This window comes from Argentina silus (genome assembly GCF_951799395.1).
Source record: "Argentina silus genome assembly, chromosome: 5".
Taxonomy (NCBI): domain Eukaryota; kingdom Metazoa; phylum Chordata; class Actinopteri; order Argentiniformes; family Argentinidae; genus Argentina; species Argentina silus.
The window spans coordinates 8,673,889-8,697,046 of NC_139659.1; the positions used below are offsets into that span (position 1 = coordinate 8,673,889).

Sequence of the window (23,158 nt, forward strand, 5' to 3'; positions counted from 1 at the left end):
GTCTGCCATCCTCTCCCCTCCCTCCCTCCCTCCCTCCCTCCCTCCCTCCCTCCCTCCCCCCCCAAACACACATACTCACACACACAAACAGATACACATGCACGTCCAAAATAAACAAACAAACACCATCCTTCCTGTGATACCACCCAAAGGGCAACGGAGAGAGACCACCACTGTCAACACAAACAAACACACCAAAACAATACCAAAATGTATTATGTAAGCCAGTCTCCACAGGGCCACGGACACAAAGCAGAGAGAATGTTCTTTTCTTTTAAAGGAACGAGTGAGCAAGAAACGGGCGCTGGGTGATGCAGCCTCTAGATGTAGAGAAGTCACAGCACCATATGGCGTTTGTCACTCCTGCGTGTTACCACACAAAGACCCGGAGAGCCTTTCCCCAAGGACATGACCTGCCACTCACTTAAGCCTACAGAGACCTGCACATGCGTACTCTCTGTGTTGTTTATCTCTCGCATACTCTCACACACACACACACACACACACACACACACACACACTAAACTCACTGGCCCATTTCTGAGCTCCAGTACCTCCCAGTGTGATTAACTACTATCATTGAATAAGTCCTCAATGGACTCAATTACAACAGCTCTACATATCCAGCTCAGAGCAGTCTTCTGTTCTATTCACTCAAACAGCCTCAGATGGCCTCGGGATATGGGTCCCACAGAGAAAAATCTGTTGTCAACCATCACTTATGCTACTATGGAGATAGATTACTGCAGATATTATTGTGAATCAATCTAGTACAATCTAGAACACAAAGAAATGTGTTCCATGAGCCGTAAACAAAAAAACCCCACCAGATATCATTTAAAAACGAAAGCTATAACAAACATCTTTCCAAAGTTGTAAATAAAAGCATTGCTTACTGTGGAATCTGCATTGGCGTCTCAAATGCCTGACTGAATGTCTGACATCTGTGTGTCTGTCCTGCTGCAGGTCCATACTGAGTTTGTGAGGAACATGGAGAACACGTCTGGTGAGAGCTTGATACAAAAGCTGGCGGAGAGCAAAGGCACAGGCAAAGAGAGGCCAGGTGAGACACTCCGCCGCAAACTCATGTGCCCTGTCGTGATGATGATGAAAGAATGTCAATAGATTTGTGGATTATATGTATTGTCATAAATGTGACTGGTGATGCACTCTTTCAAAGTGGTCTGAGGTAGAAGCTTTCACCTAGGCACGATCTGGGATCAAACCCTCTGGTCATAACCGTAACGATTGAGATGACATCCGTACTTAAGGGCAACTTCTAACTATATTCCCTCAAGTGGCTCCATTCAGAATGGGGAGAAGCGTACAGAGAGAGTTAATTGGAAGTGGGGGAAGCCCATCAGAGTCAATGAATGTAATCTCCTGTAAAGGTAGGCAGGCCTGGCATTCCAGTTAGCATGTGACACATGGGGCGGCTTTGCTTTGCCTGCAGACTAAGCAGCCAGAACCACACTCTTCAGGGGGTCAGGGCTCAACAATGACGGTTGTGTAAACTTTGCCATGCCACAGTAATCAAGGGAAAACGCTTTAAAGGTCTCTAAACTCCCCCTCGCCCCCCCTCTCTCTCTCTTGCACAAATAATAGGATAGGATCATCCTTAAAAGGCATGGTTTTGACCCCTTAGAAATTATTTCTGTTCCATTCCATTATTGTCATTCTCTCGTGACGCGTGATTCGTTCTCACAGCTCAAATATTAGGCCAATACACCTTTTTTAGTCTTGAATGATAGTCTGAAAGTACTCCTGATGAAGTGCCATAGCCTATAAGATTGGAATCCGTGTCATGTTAAGCACCGCTGCTCTCCGTTTTGGCTCTCTAGTTGCGCCCTTTCCAGCACTTGCACCGCATTACCTACCAGACACCAAAGGGCCCGACTTGGTTATGTTTGTGTGTATACATACGGTGACCCCTGTATCCAGACGCGGTGTCCGAGGAGCGGCAGCCTTCATTTGTTTTGACAGCAGAATTAATTGAGGCTAAAAACAGGTAGAAAAAAAATTCCTCTCGTATCAAGCTGTTCATTAGAGATCGCACCGCGGCCTCGGTCCTGTCAGAAAAATAACCTGTCTGTCCCCTGATTAAATAGCTGAACGGATGGCCGGTCCAGTGCCTTGGAAGAGAGAGAGAGGTTGAATAAACTTTCTACTGCGGAAACAATCCCAGAGTGACACGCTGCAAGGCAGGGGGGTTCGGAGTGTTCACCGATATCCAGCTGAGCTGTCAACTGGCGGCGGGCCAGACACGCAAACCCCTCCGCCCTCTCCCGTCCCGAGCACCATGTGAAGCATATGCAATTTAAAAAAACATCCTCCACTCATGCGTGACTGCATGCTTCCCTCAACAGAGAAACAGAGAAAAGAAACATCTTCCTTTTCTATAAACAAAGTCGTCTGTCTGTTTATGAAATGTTTTAAACAGCTCCTAATGCCTGTCCAGATTTAGGTATGATTGGCGTGTCTGGTGTTTCAGGGGTTTTTGTAGTTGGTGTGCATACATGTTGTCAGATGTAATGGTAGGATGCTGTCAGCAAGAGATTCCTGCTCTGTATGTTTTCTTTCAGGCAAAACCTTTTGACAGACAGTGCTACTTTTCCAGATTGGCTTTTGATTACCGTTCCCCTGGTGTTTATCAATAGCAGCTACTGTTGCAGTGAATAGAGACAGAGCAGAGGTCAAGGTTCAAATTAAGATTATGGTGAATTTGGTGTTCCTCGTTAAAGTAAATATTCAGGGTTTATTTGTCAAGGCAGGGCTATCGGGAGCGCAATGGATTGGTCTCTCTCTCTCTCTGTGAACTAGTTCTTGGATGAGCATGGCGTTTATGTTTTGATTGGAACGAAATGCACACACAAACAAGCAGTCACGTCAGTGTGTCCTCACCGGCCGTCAAGAGGCCTGATATTGTAGAGTAGATTGGTCATTGGTGTACTTGATCCACATCATTGGCGTGATGCTTACCTTTCGTGACTCGATGCTTCCCTGCGCTTCTCCAGTGCTGCGCGCGCCCGGAAACAATGCGTTGATTCTGGCCGCGACCGACGTTCTCTGGGGAAGCTGCATTGCAACCGCTGCTGCCTTATACGGCAGCAAATTATGTGTCAAATATCATTAGCTTGGTTTTTTCAGGTCAAGGCATTTTAGTGCCACGGACGTCACCCGAGGCCTTTCCTTCTCCTCCTCTCAGCGCTCTAGTGGCTAACGCAGACTGTGTGTCCCCCTGCTTGTGCATTAGCTTTTAGGAATACAAATACAAAAGAAAATGCTCAAAAGGGCACTTGGAACCTGTCTGTTTTCTGACAAGAAGGCTGTGCCTCTTTCAGTGTAGTCACGGAACCATGAGATTGCTCTATCGAGTGAATTACAATGTAATAATTCAATGTTTACATTAAATAATTCATTGTAATGAATTAATCACATCTGGTCTAGATAGGCTATTTGATCATTGGGTATTCCACTCACTTAAACATCTGCTAGAACAAATCTATTTTCCTGACTCATCACATTCTCTCTGGTTATGATGCGTCATATACTGTAGCTTTTACTGATTGATTTGCGTCATTGTGTTAGAATCATCATGGACAATATACTATAAACACCCCGTCCCACTTTTGAGTTCATTGACATGCACATTAATTGTATGTGTGGCCCCTGCTTTTAACGTGTGCGTGTGTGTGCGTGTGTGTTAATAAACCTTATGAAAACCCCTTGGTAATGTTTTTTAAAACGTGCTGGAAGCATAGCATTCCAAGTGCAAGAGGTAAATACTGTGCCTTCGGAAAGTATTCAGACCCCTTCACTTTTTTCACATTTTGTTGTGTTATAGACTCAATTTAAATTTAAAAAGAACTTGCCATCAATCCACACACAATACCCCAGAATGACACAGTGAAAACAGGTTTTTTGAAATTTCAGTAAATTTATTAAAATTAAAATACAGAAATACTTCATGTACATAAGTATTCAGGCCCTTTGCTATGACACTTTTAAAATGAGCTAAAATGCAAAACAAATCACTCAGTAAGTCCATCTTAATGCAAGGATACCATCTTAATGCAAGGATAATAGTTCATGTCATTTTGGAATGAATATCTTTGTTTTTATAGGGTCTCTGATTTGCAAATGAATCCATTACACACTTTGTAGATTAGGATGTCACTACCAACTCAGCAAATTTCATAATTTTCTCTTGTTGCTTTGTACTAAAACCAAATAAACACATTTCCAGCCACTTTCTTTGCCGTATCACTTGAATTCATTGTTGCAAACACAATTATGGATATGAGAGAGATTATTTTCGATTAAGGGATTATTTTTGGCCACTTGGATATAGACCAATTTTGTAGAGTGACTTATGTTGTCCCATCGACTGTGCTTTTTCTTCTCCACCATTCAACAAGGCCTCAGGGTCGCATTCCTGAGCAGTTTTGTTCCTCTCCATTTGCTCAGTTTGTAATGACAACCTGATCCACACAGTGTGTAATTGATTCCTATGCAAATCAGAGACCCTATAAAAACAAAGATATTAATTCCAAAATTACATTAACTATTATTTTTGCATTAAGATGGACTTAATTAAACTTATTGAGTGATTCGTTGATGGCATTTTTGCATTTTAGTTCATTTTAACAGTATCATAGCAAAGGGTCTGAATATTTATGTACATGAGCTATTTCTGTATTTTAAATTTTAATAAATTTACAGAAATTTTGAAAAACGGGGTATTGTGTGTGGATTGACGGCAAATTCTTTTAATTTAATCCATTTTAAATTGAGTCTATAACACAACAATGTGGAAAAAGTGAAGGCGTCTGAATAGTTTCTGAAGGCGCTGTATGTATAATTGATGAACAGTAAATTAAGCGTGAACTTTGTTGTTTTTCACAGGGTTGTTTCTTATTAATTTATGTATGACTGATTTATTTTTAGGGAAAAATCTGACCCTGGTTTTGTTCCAGATAATATTACGGCTATGCATCTGACAAAAATGTGTTGTTTTTGTTTATTGTTTTTTTAAATTGAATCTATTAATTTAATGATGATTACGTGTCATCATCAGTCCAGTAAAATTGAGATGAGACCTGTGTGTGCGTGCTATGTGCGTGCGTGAGTAGCTAAGACTCTGTATACTCTACTATAGATTCTATACTATTCCTAGATATATTTGGATACTGGCTGCTTGCTTTATTAGAGTGTTAGGCTCAGTTTGTTGGACTGTTGGTTTCAGAGTTGGTTTTGTGTCCACGAGAGAGTGTAGTATGTGTGTGTGAAAAAGAAGATATACTTTATTGATCCCCGAGGGGAGGACAGAGCCCAGGGAGGACAGAGCTCTGGGCACAGGGTCAGCCCCCGTCAGGCGCCCCTGGAGCAGTTAGGGGTTAAGTGCCTTGCTCAAGGGCACAACAGCAGTGCTAGGATACCTTAGATATAATGCCAGCAACCCTCCAGTCACCAGCTCACCGCCGGCTCCCTCCTGGGCTGGGGATTGGACCAGCGACCTACCAATTGCTGGCTGGCCTCTCTAACCTCTAGGCTACCTACTGTGTGTCTGTGTGTGTGTTGTGTGCTCTGTGCTGTGGTGTGTGTTGTGTGCTGGTGTGTTTCCCCTGGTTGGGGGAAGAGTGAGTGTCATCTTGCTGTTGGCCACCAGACACACTGTTGACTCTGCCGTTGACCCTGTCTGCCCTCTGGGGTCTGGGGTCTGCCTCAGCCACTGTGTGTTTGTGTGCCAGACTCAATGCTACTATGTGTGTGGCTGACAAAACACTGTGTGCGTGCATGTGTGTGTGTGTGCGTGTATTTTGTGTGTGATTGCAAGCACGACATTCCCAGTAGAGGGTCAGTCACCCTTTTTAATGCCAAATGAACCTAAATGAATGTGTTTTGTTTCATCAGGATCCATTGAATTTGAGGAGTGCAACACAGCCATTGCCACTGAAGGTAAGTCTAACACACACTTACACCAAGTTGACCAAATACCAAAATGACATATGACACAACAGTCATTTTTGATTAATCTTGAAAGTAAGTTGCCGTGTATAATTCAATGCTTGGTTGTGTAACTAGGAGCCAAACCCAGAAAGAGAAAAACATTTGCGATCCCGGGTCGTAGGAAAGACAAGGACACAGACTCCACGTGAGTGAAGAGTTCTACCTTACTGCTTTACATTTGATTGGACTGGGATATAGGACCCATGTAGTGTAATTCACTGGAAATCATTTTAATATGGAATTCATCATCAGGTTTGGCGGTTTATAAAGTTGTTATTTGTCACACATCTTTAAGAATGTCTTCTTCGGCGTTAACGTACAACTCACAGCTGTTTCTTTTGGACTTTTCAGGGAGTCGACAGAAGTTGAAGCTGCTGTGAGTAGCGTCCATGTTCCTCTAGTCATGCACCTTCAAATTGAGATGTATTTGAATTATTTTACTTGAATATTAAGTTGGATACTGGGATACTTGAATAATATCTTTATTGCAAATAATTATAATAATATATTTTGTACTACAGCATTATTACTGTGATTGCTATTATTATCAGAGGAAATATTCAAAGTTATTGGATACGTTGGAGATCTTCATACATAGCTGTTGTTGCCCTGAATTATTTGCATTGTAAAATATAGAAATTTAGTTGACTCTCTCGCTTCCCCTCTCTATCACTATCCTTCTCTCTGCTCTGTGTCTCTCTCTGCTCTGTGTCTCTCTGCTCTGTGTCTCTGCTCTGTGTCTCTCTGCTCTGTGTCTCTGCTCTGTGTCTCTGCTCTGTGTCTCTCTGCTCTGTGTCTCTGCTCTGTGTCTCTGCTCTGTGTCTCTCTGCTCTGTGTCTCTGCTCTGTGTCTCTGCTCTGTGTCTCTCTCTGCTCTGTGTCTCTCTGCTCTGTGTCTCTCTCTGCTCTGTGTCTCTCTCTGCTCTGTGTCTCTGCTCTGTGTCTCTCTGCTCTGTGTCTCTGCTCTGTGTCTCTGCTCTGTGTCTCTCTCTGCTCTGTGTCTCTCTGCTCTGTGTCTCTCTCTGCTCTGTGTCTCTCTGCTCTGTGTCTCTCTCTGCTCTGTGTCTCTCTGCTCTGTGTCTCTCTCTGTGTGTCTCTCTGCTCTGTCTCTCTGCTCTGTGTCTCTTTCTGCTGTGGGCTTCAGAACACTGCCAACGGAGCGCCCCCTGGCTATTATGGGACCATAGACGTCCAGAATGCTGTGAGTGAACAACCTTAGACACACGTGCACACACACACACACACACACACACACACACACACATACACATTATTCTAGTTATTCTAATCATAGTACATATAGTGGTGGGCACCGATATAGATATGTTGATATGATATGGATATCAGTCGATATCGACAAGAGGGCGAGATATCACATCCTTTTTACACCATCCTATATGCACAAGCATGGGACGCGTGACTTGACTGTCCTAGACCTACAGAACCAACTGGTAGAGAGAAAATCGAATCAATCAAGAAATGACTGCCTAGGTATTGTAAAGTTGCGTATCAGCAGATGCACAGCATAGCAAACCAGAGCAGCAAGCCAAAATCAGCTCTACCCCAACCAGTTGTAAACATGCACTCAGAGACAGTTTTTCTCTATACATTCTGTCCTTAATCCTGTTGCAAAGAGGGGAGTCCCAGCGTTCTAGCCAGCCCAAATGTGTCTCAGCTCTCAGAAATGAGTGAAATCCAGTTTGAAATAAGCTGTTTTCAGGGTAGGACACAACTACGACAAATGTTTTGCTGGAAGTAAGCCCAGCGCAGTCGTGCAACAGAGGTTATCTGAATGTACAGTGAGTTTGGTTGCCAAACAAGTTGTTGTAACAAAGCTTGCATGCGTGTGGTATGTGAGCACACTTTCATATCCATCTATCTGTCATTTGACCCATAATATAAGAGTCAATGAAGTTGATTGCTTTACTCATTTTATTATGCTTCAGTGAGTGAACCTGAGAAGTGATTCACACAGTTGTAGGATACAGGCTATTTTCTTCTTTATTCTGATGCTTGTGGGTGGCACTATTTTAAAGCTTGTTCAACCAATGTATCAATATTACCTGCAGTGCATGTGAGTTGTTTACCACATTCCAAACAGTTGATTGGCAAATAAAACATTTTTTTTTTGTTTACATTGAAATAATTAAACTGATATTGATATGGACTTTCTATATCAGTGCCCATCACTGGTACATATGTATGTAGCTTTTATTAATATAACTTTACTATGTGTAATTTGCATTGATGTGTGTCTCTTACCTGGTCTCTGTTCCAGAATGTTCCCCAGGTTGATGCGGAGGGATTCTGTATCAGACCGGAAGGCAATGAAAATGATATCCTCTTTACACTGTTTAACTTGAACTTCATCAAACATAGAAATCCTTTGACCCTACTTTTAGGATTTATTAAAAGGCTTACAATGTATTGGAGATGGACATTTGTCTTTCTTTTGGAGTAATTTAGGATTTGTTCCTAATCTGGCCTGTGTTATCATTGGTTGTCCTTAACTTACATGCGCACATGCCAAAGAGAACAGCTTCTATTCGTCCAGCGACTCGGAGGATGAGGATGAACCCAGGAAGTTCCATGTGGAGATCAAACCAATGCAGCCCAACAACGGCACCCACCAGAGCAGAGCCACCATAGACCAGCTCAAGGCCTCCATCGGAAACATCAGCCTGTCCCCCCCCACCTCGGTACTGTAGTATGACACGCACACGTGCACAGTGACACTAAAATAAAAATACATAATTGCGCAATCAAACATTGCCCTAAATACACACATGACCTTGTCCCACCTTAGTAGTACAGTAAGTAAGGTAATTGGATGCAGACATGTAAACATGCACTGTTAGAAACACATTGTTGAAGGTAAACCTGTTGCTCTGCTCCGCTGTAAGTCAGATTCAACTCTAGGACTACTGTATACCCTGCCTGAGGAACACTAGGGGGCAACAGTAGATTGCCTATCCCCAAATAAGGTCTCCTTTTTTTCTTAGCTCAAGCCCTCCTTGGGCTAGAAAAAAATGTTAGACAGTATCATACTTCCTCTGAAAGTATTCTGTTGGACAGGTGCCTCCTCTGCTCTCTAATTTCAGTGATTGTGGAACTTATATGGGCTGTTAAAGGAGCTCATTCAGAAAGCTTGATGTTTGCATCATCGTTTTAAGTTTCTGCTTCAGTCAGAAGAGAGTAAGAATATACTGTAGACTACGTACAAATTTATAGCAGTGGTGCCACTCTACAGTAGGTGCCATGGTGTTTCACGCCACACACACACACACACACACATATAATGGCACGGTATGCACAATCTGTCAGAGCTCTGCAGCACACAGAGCCTTGTCTGACCTCTGACCTCATGTCTGGAGTTGACCTCTTCAGTCAACTTCTCCAGTCCTCGTCACCTCTCAATCTCTGAGCCTGCCATTAAAGTTTAAACCGTGTGTGTGTGTGTGTGTGTGTGTGTGTGTGTGTGTGTGTGTGTGTGTGTGTGTGTGTGTGTGTGTGTGTGTGTGTGTGTGTGTGTGTGTGTGTGTGTGTGTGTGTGTGTGTGTGTGTGTGTGCGCGCGTGTGTGCATGCGCATGAGCGTGTGTGTAGCTCAATGAGCGGCTCATATGTTGTTGTTGTTGTTGTTGGAAAGAGAGAGAGGGCACGCTCATTGTGGTGAAGGAGTTCCGCCCGCCCCACTCCCCTACTGCACACTAAGCAACCGACACGGAATCTCACTCTCCCTCCTGCTCCACCACCCGCATCTCTCGGGCCCTGTCCATCTCCCTTCTCTTCCTAGCTCTCTCGCCCTTTTTTTCCTCTCTCTTTATTTCACTCTTACACTCTCTTGTTTTATTAGGGTCATTTGGCAGCTTGGTCCACATTACTCCGATGTGATTATTTATGAACACTTTATGGGGTTAGTTGCCCATTAAATTTGACAAAGTGTGCAGAAATGTTTTTCCAGATATATATTTTGTATAAGCATGATTCCGCTAACTGTTTGGTTTAAACAAAATGAATCAACCTTGGCAAGAACTTTTTTTTTAAGCATTATCAAGTATCTTGAGGAAAAACATTGTCTGGCTTTTCCAAGACCTGAATTCCTGACTGGGTTCATTACAAATGAGTTTTTGGTAGACAGCTGGACTTAACTAATATTTTCTCATCCAAAGAAAAAAAAAAAAACACATCAACCACTGTTTGACTTTCACCCTAATACCAGAATATTCCCTCCATAATGTTTGCCTTTATCACTCCTCCTTCTAAATTCCTTTTTAAGCTGGGTTTTTTTTCTTCACTTTTATGTGTGCTAAATGTTCTCTGACTTAAACAATGTAGGTGATGACGAATGTTGCATCATCTGGTGTGAATTATTGAAGGAGCTTTCCTTTTTTCTCCTTTTGTTTCTCATTTTCTCTGTCATGGCCGTCCTCCTCCTGCTTGGTTCCCCTCTGTGGCGCTCCTTTATTGAAACAGCATTGGAAGTCGGGTGTGTGTGGCCAGCGAGAGCCGTAATTGAGCCCATTTGCTGCTTAGTGCCTGTGGGACTAAACCCTGGCCTCACTGAGCTACGGCGGTTTAACGCTTTAGCTACGTTCCTTAAGCCCGTTTTGCTCTCTTTCTTCGCTCCCTATCATTTTGTCAGGGTAAATACTTTATTGAAATTCATGCTCGTGAGTTTCCGTGGGGTTACACAGGAGCACACATCGTACATATCTTGTGTTCGCCTGCATGACGCGGCAGATTTACGTCCCAGGCCGGCTCTGGGAGGGAGCTAATGGAAGTGTGGGGAGTCGTGCTCTCTCTCTCTGTTGTACCTGATTGATCGTCGTATGGGGTTTGATACTGTGTCCTGTGCTGCTGAATTTTTCACCCTAGGTTTAATGTCTGGTATGTGTGTGTGTGTGTGAGAGGGACTAATCCTATGATTTACTGTCTCTTTAACTCTGAAGTGGAAAATGTCCTCCACCGCTGGGAATAGTTAATAATACAGTTTTCAACATTTCCAAGTATCAATTATACTGTAACTATTTTTTGCCACTTGCATTGTGAGCAGTCTCATAGATAAATATAGCCTGTATAATTCTTGTTTTAGGCAGTAGTAAGGTATTACTCAAGCTTAAAGAGTAACACATTGAGGAACTTCAAGCTGTCATATTTAGTAGTTCCAGATACTACAATCGAGCAGAAGTGAATTGACCTACAGTAGGCTTGTGTCTGTCCTCAGCCTTCTTAAAATCACCTTCTCTGTCTGGAATTAGAATAAAACATTACTGACTCTGTTAGAACACTGTCTTTCTGTTTAAGACACTAAAACATAACATGTTTTACATATACTGTATGTGCTTTGTACTTTTTTCTTGGTGTTCAATTAATCTCTACACTGTAAGACGTTTATGGGGGGTGAGTGGGGTTAAAGAGAGGAGGAGGGCTGAAGTTCATGGTGGGTCCCATGTGTGTGACTTTGCGCTAGTTAATTAATGTCTGTTTATATTTTCAGGGTCAGAGCCGGAAGAACCAGTCCAGTGAGTATTTTCCCTCCTCTGTGTATCTGTGTGATGTTTGATGACTGTGAAAGGGGTCCAAAAAAAAAACATTTTGACTTTTCAATTCATTTTTCTTGGCCCGGGTAATTTTTGAAGAGGTTCACTTTAAAAAAAGAAAATCTAGCGGCCTTGCCAAAACCAACATGTCCCAAACGAAAGTAAACATGGTTCTTTTTTAGATGTTTGTATTTGAGAGATTTCTCCCACCCTAAAGTACAAGTAAGATTAATTGCTTAATTGCTTGTTTTTATTTTGCATGTCAGGGGTGACTTTTCCTCTTGCGTTTTGGCTGCAGTTTGCAATGTTCAATTCCTTCTGGAGGGCTTGACGAGATAACGTTTTTATCGGTGAAAGCCAGGAAGGCAATAAGTTGCGCAAGGTCTCAAACAGTGAAGCTACTTTAGAAATAGTCTCTTAAACTCTTCTAGTCATTTACAGTTAGTTATGAGTGTTATTACCACTGTGTATTCACATTGTAATATATTAATTATGTTCTGCATGTATGACATGACACACAGCTCGATTAATATCCCCCTTTTACAGTATCCCTTTGAGTTTAGATTGATGAAGATCTATTTACAGTATATTGCATACATTATAGAGCTAAGATTGATAGATGTGTATCCTACACACACTCAGGGCTGTCAGGAGTGTATTGTCCCCGATCATTAGGCTCTCGGGCTCAGGTACCAGGTGAGTATGTCTCCCTCAGTCAGCCTGACCCCCACACACACCGGGTAGTCCTCTCAGCTTCCTTACCTCAGCCCCCCACCACTAACTCACTTAAGCTTAGACACACACGACCGTACCACGGCTAACACAGTGTGTGCCGGCTAACTAACACCTTCTAACAGAGCTAACAAAATGCTTCTAAGCTGCACTGTCGCAGGCCCAGCCTACCTGTCTGAGCAGGTTTGCTCCAGTCACAGGACATTCAGAAGAGCCGGGTCAGTGGGGTCAGTTCAAGATGGCTGTTGACGCAGAGGTTCTGTTGTTTATTACTTTTTGGCACTCTACTAGCAAATATCTACAAAGCATTTTGTGTTGACATTGCTTTCATAAGGAAAACTGCTTTAGCTCCTCATGTGGACCCCGGGGCTCTGAATTGTGTGGTAACACTTTCAAAAGGCGGGGAAAATAACTTCTGGTTATTTCCTAATTCGGTGTGTATATACATTGTCAGCTAATTGCAGTTTAGCTAATTGCATATTAGCTGGCAATGTCAATATGCAGTGTACACAATGATTTAATTGCTCTTTTTTCACATCCCCTTTTACACACAGTGTTACCATAATTACATCAAGATTACCATATTAGACAATGCTTTTCTCCAAAGGTTGGACCCTAGGGGCAGAAGGAAAAATAACTGCTTCACATTTTTTTTTACTTCATGTGTTATTTGGAGAAACAAACAGTTTAAAATGGATTCTTGTTGTTGTTAGGGTTAAGGTTAGGGTTAGGGTTTTTTCCCCCTTGGTTTAGATGGGCATAAATGTAACTTTGCAGTCATGTGTTTGATTGTGGAGTACTGTATCTTGCTGGTGGCAAATCTCTGCTTCACACCCCCGAAACGCACTGTAGTTTGAGCGCTGCTGCCTGATACATTCACACAGGCGCGCGCTCTCTGGAGTGTGGGTTTATGTGCGTGTTTATGGTATATTGCTTGTTTTTCCCCCTTTCTTATGGGTATTTTAAAACTTGCTTTAAGGAAAATAATGACTATTAAGTGTTTTAAGTCTACATCCTTGCTGGTGGTGGTTAACTACAGTGTTACATTTGTATGTTCTCTCCAACGTCAGGTGATGAGTTGGGAAAACCACGGGTGTCAACATCTTTTAACGAGTAAGTAGACGATCAAAAATGTCCAAACGTGTTTTCACAGAAATGTGAAGCTTTGCACATTTGGACCAAGTACAGTACAACAGGGTTAAGACTCACCCTCGCACATCTCAATGCCTGATGTTAAACATCTGTTGCCACACTCATACCCTGCTGTCTTCATCTCTCTCTCAGCAGCAGACTGACCAATAATGACCTCCTCTCTCTGGACCCGTTTGGCCCCACTCTGGCAGGCTCCTCCTCCTCCATCTCCTCATCAACAGGTAACGCCCACCCTGCCATATCTACCCCAAGCTCCACTCAAACAGCCTATGCCAGCAAACTCCCTGGCACCTTCCACTCCCTCCCAACCAAGGTAACGTGACCCTACCTGAGCCTAAAAGAAAAAGCTTTTTTTGGTTCACTTTGGTTGCCTTGGGCGTGGTTGTGCGATGTGCATTGTGAGAGAGGCACATGGGAGAGGTTTTGTTTTCATTTGTATACATACTTTGGTTTTTATCTAATTAAAGGTGGCTAGATGGTTAATTATCAAATGAATGATTGTGTTTTATTGTGTGTACCCTATAACTATTGTAATAAGTATTAACAGTCAATGCCATAGTACTTGAGAGAAAAGTCTCCTCTTGTGTGGTGGTTCTTCCAGGCCCTCCCCCCTGTATAGTACAGTACCTACTGTAGAATACAGCATAACCTGTCTCTTCTGCCTTTTCTTAGCTACTTTTTTCTCTTTCTTTCTCCCTCCTTTCACTCCCCTGTTCACTCCACCTCTCTCTGCCCCTCTCCAGTCTCCCTGTCCCTCTGTCTTTCTTTTCCCTGGTCAGTCAGTTGGAAGTCTTTTCTCTCAGGTCAGTCCCAGATGGAGTTATTGACCCTTGTAGCGAACTGAATACTCTACTTTAGGGAATTAGGGTGGTAGGCATTTTTATCCATGTCTGCAGTTAGTTTTGTGAACCATTTAACCCAGTTTAAGACTGGAAGCTGAAGCTCAAGGAGTACACCCAAACTTTGAGTTCATATTTTGAACAGTGTGATATTAAATTGTTTTATTCATACCTTTATTTTCAATGTTATTTTTTTTTTTTTTTTGTCTTTGATTTGATTTAGATTTTTTTTGTCGGTTTTGTTTAGTATGCATTTGGCTGTCTTCAAAAGTACCTTCACACTTGTTTTTCATATCCCTTGTATCCCCCCCTTCTCTCCCTCTCAAAGTGTCCTCCTCCCTCTTGCTCCTATGCAGATCTCTGAGAAGCTGGTTGTAGTGGGGAGGTTTATGTAGTGTAGCTGCAGGGGGGATGGTGGTGTGATTCTCAGGGCTCTTGTGTGCGACACCAGTGGTTAAACAGAGTGACGTTAGCGCTGACCCATTGCCTGGGCTAATCGTAATCCACAGTTAATTGGCACCTTGTTTGGGTCAGAGGGCTGGCTATAAGGCCCACTGGCACGTATGTTGTCAAACAGTATCTCGTTACTGTCAAAGGTCCCAGCTTAAAAGCCAAAAGAGCATCTTAAAGTGCCCTGGTTAAGATACTGTGATGGGGTCTTAAGTCCTACTTATGACCTGTTAAATCTCTCTGTGTACAATGGAGGGTATTACAAGCTCCTAATACACACATGACACATTGAACCAGTCCAGACTGAACTGCAAACAATAATCTCCATTTGTCTAGTCTGACATTTTGAGAGGCCTAGAGAGTCTATGTTTGTTTGATTATTGAGGGCCCTCTTTTCTATGTTTGTGTTCATTTGACTCTTGCTTTTCAGTGTGGATGATTTGCAAATCTGAGTTTGGTTTGTTTGCTGTATTATTTAAAAAAAAAAAAATGTTGGTTTAACCCTACTTTTCATATTTCACCCACTGTTCTCAGACCTCGCCTCTATTTTCCTCTCAATCCCTCCATCTCCACCCCTCCAAACTAATGACTTAGAGGTCTTTCTGCCGGGGGAGTCAGGTAAATGTGTGTGCCTTGACCCCGTTTAGAAAAGCATCTACTGTAGTTGTCTTGATCAGATGGTTTCAAACTACCTACCAACCTAACCTCACCTCACTCACAGATGCTGGAATTGAACCTTTAATTCAACAACCTGTTCTTTTGCTTGATTTCAATGTTTGTTTTTCCATGTTGTTTTGTAAACCCACTTAAAGATCCCCACTGATATTGTGTGATTTCATAGATACTAGATATATATCTACACTTTGTTGAGTCAGTGAGGAAAAGTAACTCCCTCAGTGTTTAGTGTTGAGCTGTGATGAGAGGAGAGCTCTGCGTGTCTACGGAGTGTGTGCATCTGTTCTGCTTCAAGCAGTCACAATATCTCTGGTCCCTTGGACCGAACGTAATCCCCTTGCACATTTATAACCCACAACGGTGCACAGTTTAGCCTCAAATATGCCAGGCATTCCTATCATGGCCTGACACTGAGATTGCCTAATGTTGCACTGAAATTGCATACGATTGCAGTTCAGAGTGAACGACTGTACTCACCTGTCACATAGCAGGGCTGGTTTTTAATATTACCACAAGATGGAAGCCATTTCATCATGTGGATCACTGAGTTGGGCTACCGCTCTTTTGTTTGTGAATAAAACGTAAATGGCTTGGAGGATGTACTTCACAGCAGGTACATTAATGGTCTGTTCAGTTTGATGCATCTAATTTAAAGGATTTAAATTAATCCATTGGCAATTAACCTCTCCAATGAAATGTTAAATATGCTCCCTTGGGGGTAAGAATGTTGGGAATGTTTGTCCTCTGAAGTAGGGATTTTTAGATTTTATGGATAGATATATTACGTCTTACTGGCACGATTGTTTATTTCCTGCCCGCCTTACTCTATGGTATGTGTTTATCACCCCGTCCTGGCCTCTCTCCGGCGCCCCCTTCAGCTGAGGTGGTACTACACCGGGAGCTCTCTCCACCCTTGGCAGAGAGCCTGCAGCCCAAAAGCGTCTCTCCTCCCCCCTTCACCACCTCCTCTCCCTGGGATTCACCGGATGACCCTTCCCTGGTGCTCAAGCCAATCCCAGCACGGGCCCACAGCGCCCCCATCACCCGCCCAGCTGAGCCAATGGATTCCTCCCCGAGCCCCACCCCTGCTAGCCCCCCTCAAAGTGTGGACGTCTTCTCCTCCCTCTCCTGGTCCCAGAGCCAGTGGATAGCCTTCAATGATAACTTTGTGCCAACCCGCCGTCAGAGTTGTGGTCCGTCTGCCAGGGAGCCCGCTAGGACCCAGTCCATCCCCTCCACCGCTGCCAGGGCCATCCGCTTCTTCTCTGAAGATCCCGCCGACCCCTACAACAAAATGGCGCTCAGCAGTGGGGTTGTGGAAGACAGCGCCCCATGTGTTTCAGAGGTCTTTTCTACACTGGCAGAAGGAACAGTGGCTGAGACCCCAGCTAACAAAATACAGAACGGTAACAATTAGCATGAGCAAAGCTGCAGATGTGTTTATGCCTGAGTGAGGTTTGAAGTTTTGCCTTTTGAGTTTGTGTTTTTTTCTTTTTAATTTATTTCTGTTTTGTTTGAAATGGACCCCTTTTTATTAAAATCATTTGCTGATGGCTATGTTTTCCTTGTCTTTGTGTTGTGTGTTTGTTTTCTTTCATAATTTATTTTATTTGTGTAATTTGTATACGAGTGGCATACGCTTTTTTGCCTTGTTTGCCAAGAAAAAAATATTTTTGTTTTTGTTTTTTTAATTTTCTTTTTTAATGTAATGTATTCTATGATTTCCACGTTTTGCATGTGTGAAGTGTTGTTGCATGTTTTTGAATTATAAGAGTGACTCAATAATTTTAGCATGAAGTTTGACAGATATCAGGAATTACACTGAGAAATTCAGACAAACATAACGAATTGTGGATACCACTCTAGCGTGGCATGGGCTTCATATAGTGGTCAAGCCCTTTGTTCTCCACGCCCTCCCCTGCTGCTTGGCTCTATATGACCACCAACCCTGTCCTCTCTCTGCAGTGCCTGTCCAGAACAGACCCACCACCCCTCTGTCAGCTGGAGCCCTGTTTCCCCCTCCACGCCCCTCCTCCAGACCCAAACTCCCCACGGGAAAACTCACAGGAATCAACGAGATTGTGAGTATCAAAAGAATCATTCCACTTGGCTACAGTGCCCAGTATGTGTTGAGGAATCTACAGTTATACTATTCAGAGTATCTTAGTGCTTTTCACTAGGTGTCAAAGCACTTTACCTTGTATGGAGGCACTGTAAGTTTCCCCATCCACTAGCATTGGTTGATTATTCTGTGTTGACCAACCAGGTGCGGCCGTTCAGCCCGCCCAAGACGTCCAATGCCAGCCCCCCACCAGCGGCACCACTAGCCCGGGCAGAGAGCTCTTCCTCCCTGTCCTCCACCGCCTCCCTGAGTGCCAGCAACACCCCCACCGTGGGTAAGGACATGGCCTCAATCTCCATCTCCCTCTGCTTCCTCTTTTCCTCTCCTCTCATTTACATACCTCTTTTCCTCTTGTCTTTTCCTTATATTCTCCTCTCCTTGCAGTGTCTCCCCTTTTCTGTCCTACCCTCTCCCATACTTGTCCCTCTCTTCCACCCTTCTCTCTCTCTGTTCTCCTTTCCTTTCTCCTCTTCTGTTGTCCTCCATCCTCCACTCCTCTCACATCACCTTTCCTCTCCTCTAAGCCTAACTTCCTCTTATACTTGAATGGGTTCCCTGTCTTTATCTCCTCCCTCACTCCTCTCCTCCTCACAGGGCCTGAGCGTACCTTCGCTCCCTCCCTCTCTTCTCCAGAACCTGAGTTCCTCCTCTCTCCCTCTCCTCTGTTTCTCCTTAGCCAACGTGAGTGTTCCTTTTCCTTTACGACTCGTGGTACAGAGTGTGTGTTTAGGGTTTCCCTTCCACGCTGCTTTCACTCATCCGCATCCTGCTGACATTCAGCCAGTGCTGCTGTAGGTATATCAACATGCGTATGTCCTGATTTGCTTCACTATTTGATCATTCATATATGTGCCCCGCCTTAATACACCATGTTCTTCGGTTCACTCATTTCTCCTCCAATTAGTGCACAGCTGCTGGTACCACTTGTGCTACGAAAGGCTGTTATACTATGGATGCATCACAGGCTTAAGTCACCTCCTCTCTTTTCCTTGTGTTCTATCCATCATCTGCTCTGATACAAAAAGACAGGGTCAATGAAAGCAATACGGTAGACTACAGACTACTGCTTTCCCCTAGGCAGGGCTATCATGTTAACTCATTTAGTGCCAAGGGTAAATAAAGTCACCCAAATGGTCAACGTCCTAGAGGACGGATAACTTTATTCACCAAAAATGCATAAATTATAATGCTTCATATTGTAGTCAATCAAAGTATTTTTGTTCTAGGTGGTGAGTGTTCAGGAATTCTTTGACGATTAGTGAGTTAATGTGGTGGTGAAGGCAAGGGGACAAGGAGAGGAGGCCACAAAGGAGGAGATGCATCCTAAGAGAATGGCCTCTGTGTGCCCATTCCACCTGCCCAGTGCCATCTCTCACCTCATGTTCATGCTTTGGCTCCTTTTCTCTTTCCTTGATTATGCATTTCCTTTGGCCTGTAAAGAGGATGATGTGTTCATTGGGAAGCTGCCTACCTTTGAGAAGCGGTGTGAGACGCCTGCAGGTAGGGGTGTGGTCAAGGAGACTGGACACGCCTCTGTGTGTGTGTGTGTGTGTGTGTGTGACACATTAACACCGGCAACTTGGTATTGGCTGTGTGACTGGTATTGTCTGCCCTACTATGAACATGTCCTGGGCTTCCTCTGTCTTCTACATGTCTTTCACATACGTCTCACACTGTTAACTTCAGCATAAACCCTCAAGCATGGTTGTGTTTCTTTGAATGTTGAATAGTGTAATAGAGTTTGCAGATTAACAATTCTTACTCAAAGAATCCTAGTAATTAATGTAAATGTTGACTGACAGCCGGACTGTATCTAAATAATGTATTCATACCCAGAACACTTAATTCCTAGAAGTGTGACTGTTTTAGCATGTCATGCCTTGGAAATTCTGATATGTGCTTGTTCTCTTTTCCCCTTGAAATAATTGAATGGTTGTTACTCGTCTATAATTGAATGGCTGTTCTGATCAGACTGAATGACAGTCTTTGTTGTTATGCTGCAGCAACAACAACTCATTGTGTGTATGTGTGTGTGTCTCTCTCTCTCTCTCAGGGACGTCTCGCGGTCCTAGCCCAGTGACCCTAGCTTCCCAGGATGCCTTGCCCATCGCCGTGGCCTTCACAGAGTCAGTTAATGCCTACTTCAAAGGAGCTGATCCTACTAAGTGAGTCTCACATGACCTCCTACAGCTCCCCAAGCTGAGGCCTACATAGTCTCACACACACACACACACACACACACACACACACACACACACACACACAGCCAGACGCATTCACACATCAGACAGACACACATATAGCTACTCCTTCACACTGAAGCACTAACTTACTCTGCTATATTTCGTGCATGCACACATTATGGCAAACATCTCAAGTTACACACACGCACACTGCTCCATATTTAAAGCTCATCTCACACACACACAACGAGCTGGTGGGCCTCTCACTCTATGTGTGTGTCTCTGCGTGTGTGGAATGTTTTAGATTTGCGTTAGCCCGACACCATTCTTTCAGAGTGGATAACCCACACGGGGCAGATTATAGTCTGGGGCAGAGAAAACATACATCCTTTTATTGGTTAACTGCTGTTAAATTGCTGCTGTGCAAAAGGCTTATTTTTGCAGGGATTAGAGAATGGAACATTTCATAAGCAATGCAGTGGACACACAGGGCAGGGCTAGGGCTGGCATGTGGACCACACCACCGCAGACTAGGCCCTCCTGGATTATACTGGGGCTTGGTTATACTGGGACTGTGGTAGGCTGGATCAATGGACAGGGACTGGTTTAGACTGACTAATGCACTGTCTGGCACTGGTTTATATTGAAAAGGTTTTATTGTTCACTTCAAAAGATAAAGGCTTGGTTAGACTAGGTTAGAGTTAGACCAGACCACTTAGACCAAAAGATAACGGCTTGGTTAGAGTTAGACCAGACCACTGCCTTTGCTTGGGATTGTGTAAGACTGGACTGGAGGACTAGTTTAACCCTCTGTGTGCCGCTGTGTTCCTCAGGTGCATAGTAAAGATCACAGGCGACATGACACTGTCCTTCCCCACGGGCATCATTAAGGTGTTCACCAGCAACCCCTCCCCTGCTGTGCTCACCTTCAAATTGAAGAACATCAGCAAACTGGAGCAGATCCTCCCCAACCAGCAGCTTCTATTCAGGTGGGTGGTTAGACACAAACAAAGAATACTGGAATTAATTGCTTCTGAATAATTTGTCTGTATTACTTTTTTAATAAATCAAACTCACTTTTGAACATTCTTTTTATTGAAAGAAGTTCCAATCCAATGGGCAAGTTTTCCTGTTTCACTGTGGCCTGCTGCACTTGTTTTCACTACACAACTCTGACCACCTAGCCAATAGTTAGCAACCTCTGATGTTCAGTAGAAACGCTTCCCGTCAATCTACTTGAGCTTTTGTCGTAGTTGAATTTGAGTGTTGTTATGGACTTTTGAATTATGGCGATTCTGACAGTGATTGAGAAAATCTAAATACATCATCAATGCACGCAAAAACCGTCTGGGGTTCGTGATAGACAACTATAACATGTCAATATATTGGAGCTCGGCTTTAAAGTGCAGGTGGGTATGAAATGTTGTTTTAACACTGTTTGACCATATCCATGATCAGTTGACCAGGTCTAGACCATATCTATCCCTGACATGAGACTTGAGAGAGGGGTGTAGGAGGGGATATGGAGAGGACGGAGGGGGGAATTGAGGATGAGGAAGTCCTAGAGTGCGTCAGTGAGAGGAAATTCGATTAGCATCAGTCATAAAGCTATCATTAGGCTGCCAGTGAAGTATTTTCCATCATTCATCAGCAGTTAGCTTCTCAACAGGCCATGTCTCTTCTTGAAGTCATAACTCTCCCCAAAACAGCTAGGGGTGTCACGTCAATGTGTAACTGCCAACGTCCTCATTCCAAACATGTGTTGAGCAGTACATCTGTCATTCCACTACTGCAAACTACCTGCCAATCACAAAAAAAAAGAAAACATCCAGTCAGTGCGCCTAGAAGACAAGTATCATCTTGCAATATTGTAATTGACAGACTTTGTTTGTGTGTTTTGATATGTTTTTATTGGTATATCCTAGATATACTAGATATTCGCTAGATTACTGGCTGTGGATAGTCTGGGTACAAGTTTGAGACTGCCATCTGAGGTAGAGGATCTCTTTGAAGAAAAGCGGGGGAAAGAAGGCGGTCTTTCCCCCCTGTTCCTCTCCTTCTCGCTCTGGTTCCTCTGGGTAACCCTGAGCCCGCATGGCTTGACTAATTGAATCAAACGGAATTCATGATTTAATAGTTGGGTGGCAATAAAAGGGTCATTCTTTCCGAGCTATTGGAGCTACACACACACACACACACACACACACACACACACACAGAGCCAAGGAAAGTCATGAATAATTGAGTCTCTGATCGTTCGTGTGTGTGTGTGTGTGTGATCCAGTGATCCCTCGCAAAGCGACTGTAATACCAAGGACTTTTGGTTCAACATGCAAGCGCTCACGTCCTACCTCAGGAAAGCATCAGAGCAGAACCCTGCTGCCTCCTACTACAACATAGACATCCTGAAATACCAGGTCAGTCCCTAAGTCTAAAATAGAATAACATGTCTGCCCCAAGATAGAGCACCAAGTTTAGTATTATTCCATGGTTTATGTCTGTGTGTGTGCGCGTGCAGGTGTCGTCTAATGGGATCCAGTCGACCCCTCTGAACCTGGCTGTATACTGGAAGTGCACCCCAGGTACCACAGACCTGCGGCTGGACTACCGCTACAACCCTGAGTCCATGCGCTCCCCCGGCCCACTCAGCAACGTGCAGGTCCTAGTGCCCGTGGACGGAGGAGTCACCAGCATGCAGGCTCTGCCCAACGCAGTCTGGTGAGAGAACCGTGACAGGAAAACAAATGGCCGTCAGTGATAGTTTGACTATTTTTCCATTAAAAGACAAAACACAGACAATAAACCATGTACAACATTGAGGTCAGTAAAGTACTGGCCTACCACTGTCGTGGTGGTGGTGTTGTTTTTTTTGTGGTGTGATATGTATGATAGTGTTGTGTCTATTGTTCAGAGGGGGTTGCTTGTGTAAACATTGTGCCAACATACCTGTGATTTATTTAATTATTTTCCAACAGGAATGCAGAGCAGAATAAATCTCTATGGAAGCTGAGCGATATTTCAGAGAAGTCTGAGAACGAGGGTAAATTAATACAAGTTACTGTATTTACTGACTGCGACTCACCTCTGAGCCAATCAGGACAGAGAGATGACTGTTGCTGTGTGCACAGTCCATGTGTTTAGAGTCATAAGCATGGGCTAGTCTCAGGAGAATGACTTTGTGTGTGTGCCCAGGCTAATGCCCTGGCTTAATGGCTGTGTTTGTTCCTAGGCTCCGGGTCTCTCAGGGCTAAGTTTGAGCTGTCAGATGGCCCATCCAACCCCACCACTCTGGCCGTCCATTTTCTGAGTGAGGGGAGCACCCTCTCAGGGGTGGACATGGAGCTGCTGGGCACTGGATACAGACTCTCTCTCAACAAGAAGAGGTTTGCCACAGGTAGGACCCAAGACCTGGAGTTAGCCTGAAGTCTACGACTGTGTATCTTAACCTCTATTAGC

At 43.7% G+C, this 23,158-nt stretch overlaps 2 protein-coding genes across 4 annotated transcripts in view; both read left to right on the forward strand.

The window, feature by feature from the left end:
* LOC310804469 (F-BAR domain only protein 2-like) overlaps nucleotides 1-23,158 on the forward strand; it is a 42,568-nt gene that overhangs the window by 16,741 nt on the left and 2,669 nt on the right. The window contains exons 8-26 of one of the 3 annotated variants that reach the window (XM_083669719.1): nucleotides 967-1,063; nucleotides 5,914-5,958; nucleotides 6,085-6,154; nucleotides 6,361-6,385; nucleotides 7,153-7,209; nucleotides 8,287-8,344; nucleotides 8,532-8,707; nucleotides 11,507-11,531; nucleotides 12,192-12,245; nucleotides 13,352-13,394; nucleotides 13,569-13,654; nucleotides 17,363-17,478; nucleotides 17,664-17,793; nucleotides 19,573-19,684; nucleotides 20,536-20,691; nucleotides 21,987-22,119; nucleotides 22,221-22,420; nucleotides 22,678-22,742; nucleotides 22,932-23,096. In XM_083669719.1, the coding sequence (XP_083525845.1) occupies nucleotides 967-1,063; nucleotides 5,914-5,958; nucleotides 6,085-6,154; nucleotides 6,361-6,385; nucleotides 7,153-7,209; nucleotides 8,287-8,344; nucleotides 8,532-8,707; nucleotides 11,507-11,531; nucleotides 12,192-12,245; nucleotides 13,352-13,394; nucleotides 13,569-13,654; nucleotides 17,363-17,478; nucleotides 17,664-17,793; nucleotides 19,573-19,684; nucleotides 20,536-20,691; nucleotides 21,987-22,119; nucleotides 22,221-22,420; nucleotides 22,678-22,742; nucleotides 22,932-23,096 (1,813 nt within the window). Of the gene's footprint in view, nucleotides 1-966; nucleotides 1,064-5,913; nucleotides 5,959-6,084; nucleotides 6,155-6,360; nucleotides 6,386-7,152; nucleotides 7,210-8,286; nucleotides 8,345-8,531; nucleotides 8,708-11,506; nucleotides 11,532-12,191; nucleotides 12,246-13,351; nucleotides 13,395-13,565; nucleotides 13,655-17,362; nucleotides 17,479-17,663; nucleotides 17,794-19,572; nucleotides 19,685-20,535; nucleotides 20,692-21,986; nucleotides 22,120-22,220; nucleotides 22,421-22,677; nucleotides 22,743-22,931; nucleotides 23,097-23,158 lie in introns of all 3 variants that reach the window. The other 2 variants (XM_083669718.1, XM_083669720.1) reach the window with 2 other exon arrangements.
* Nucleotides 14,461-17,352, forward strand: LOC310804470 (uncharacterized protein). The gene has a single exon (XM_083669721.1). It carries the CDS (start codon nucleotides 16,230-16,232, stop codon nucleotides 16,812-16,814), a length of 585 nt encoding a protein of 194 aa, XP_083525847.1. The 5' UTR covers nucleotides 14,461-16,229; the 3' UTR covers nucleotides 16,815-17,352.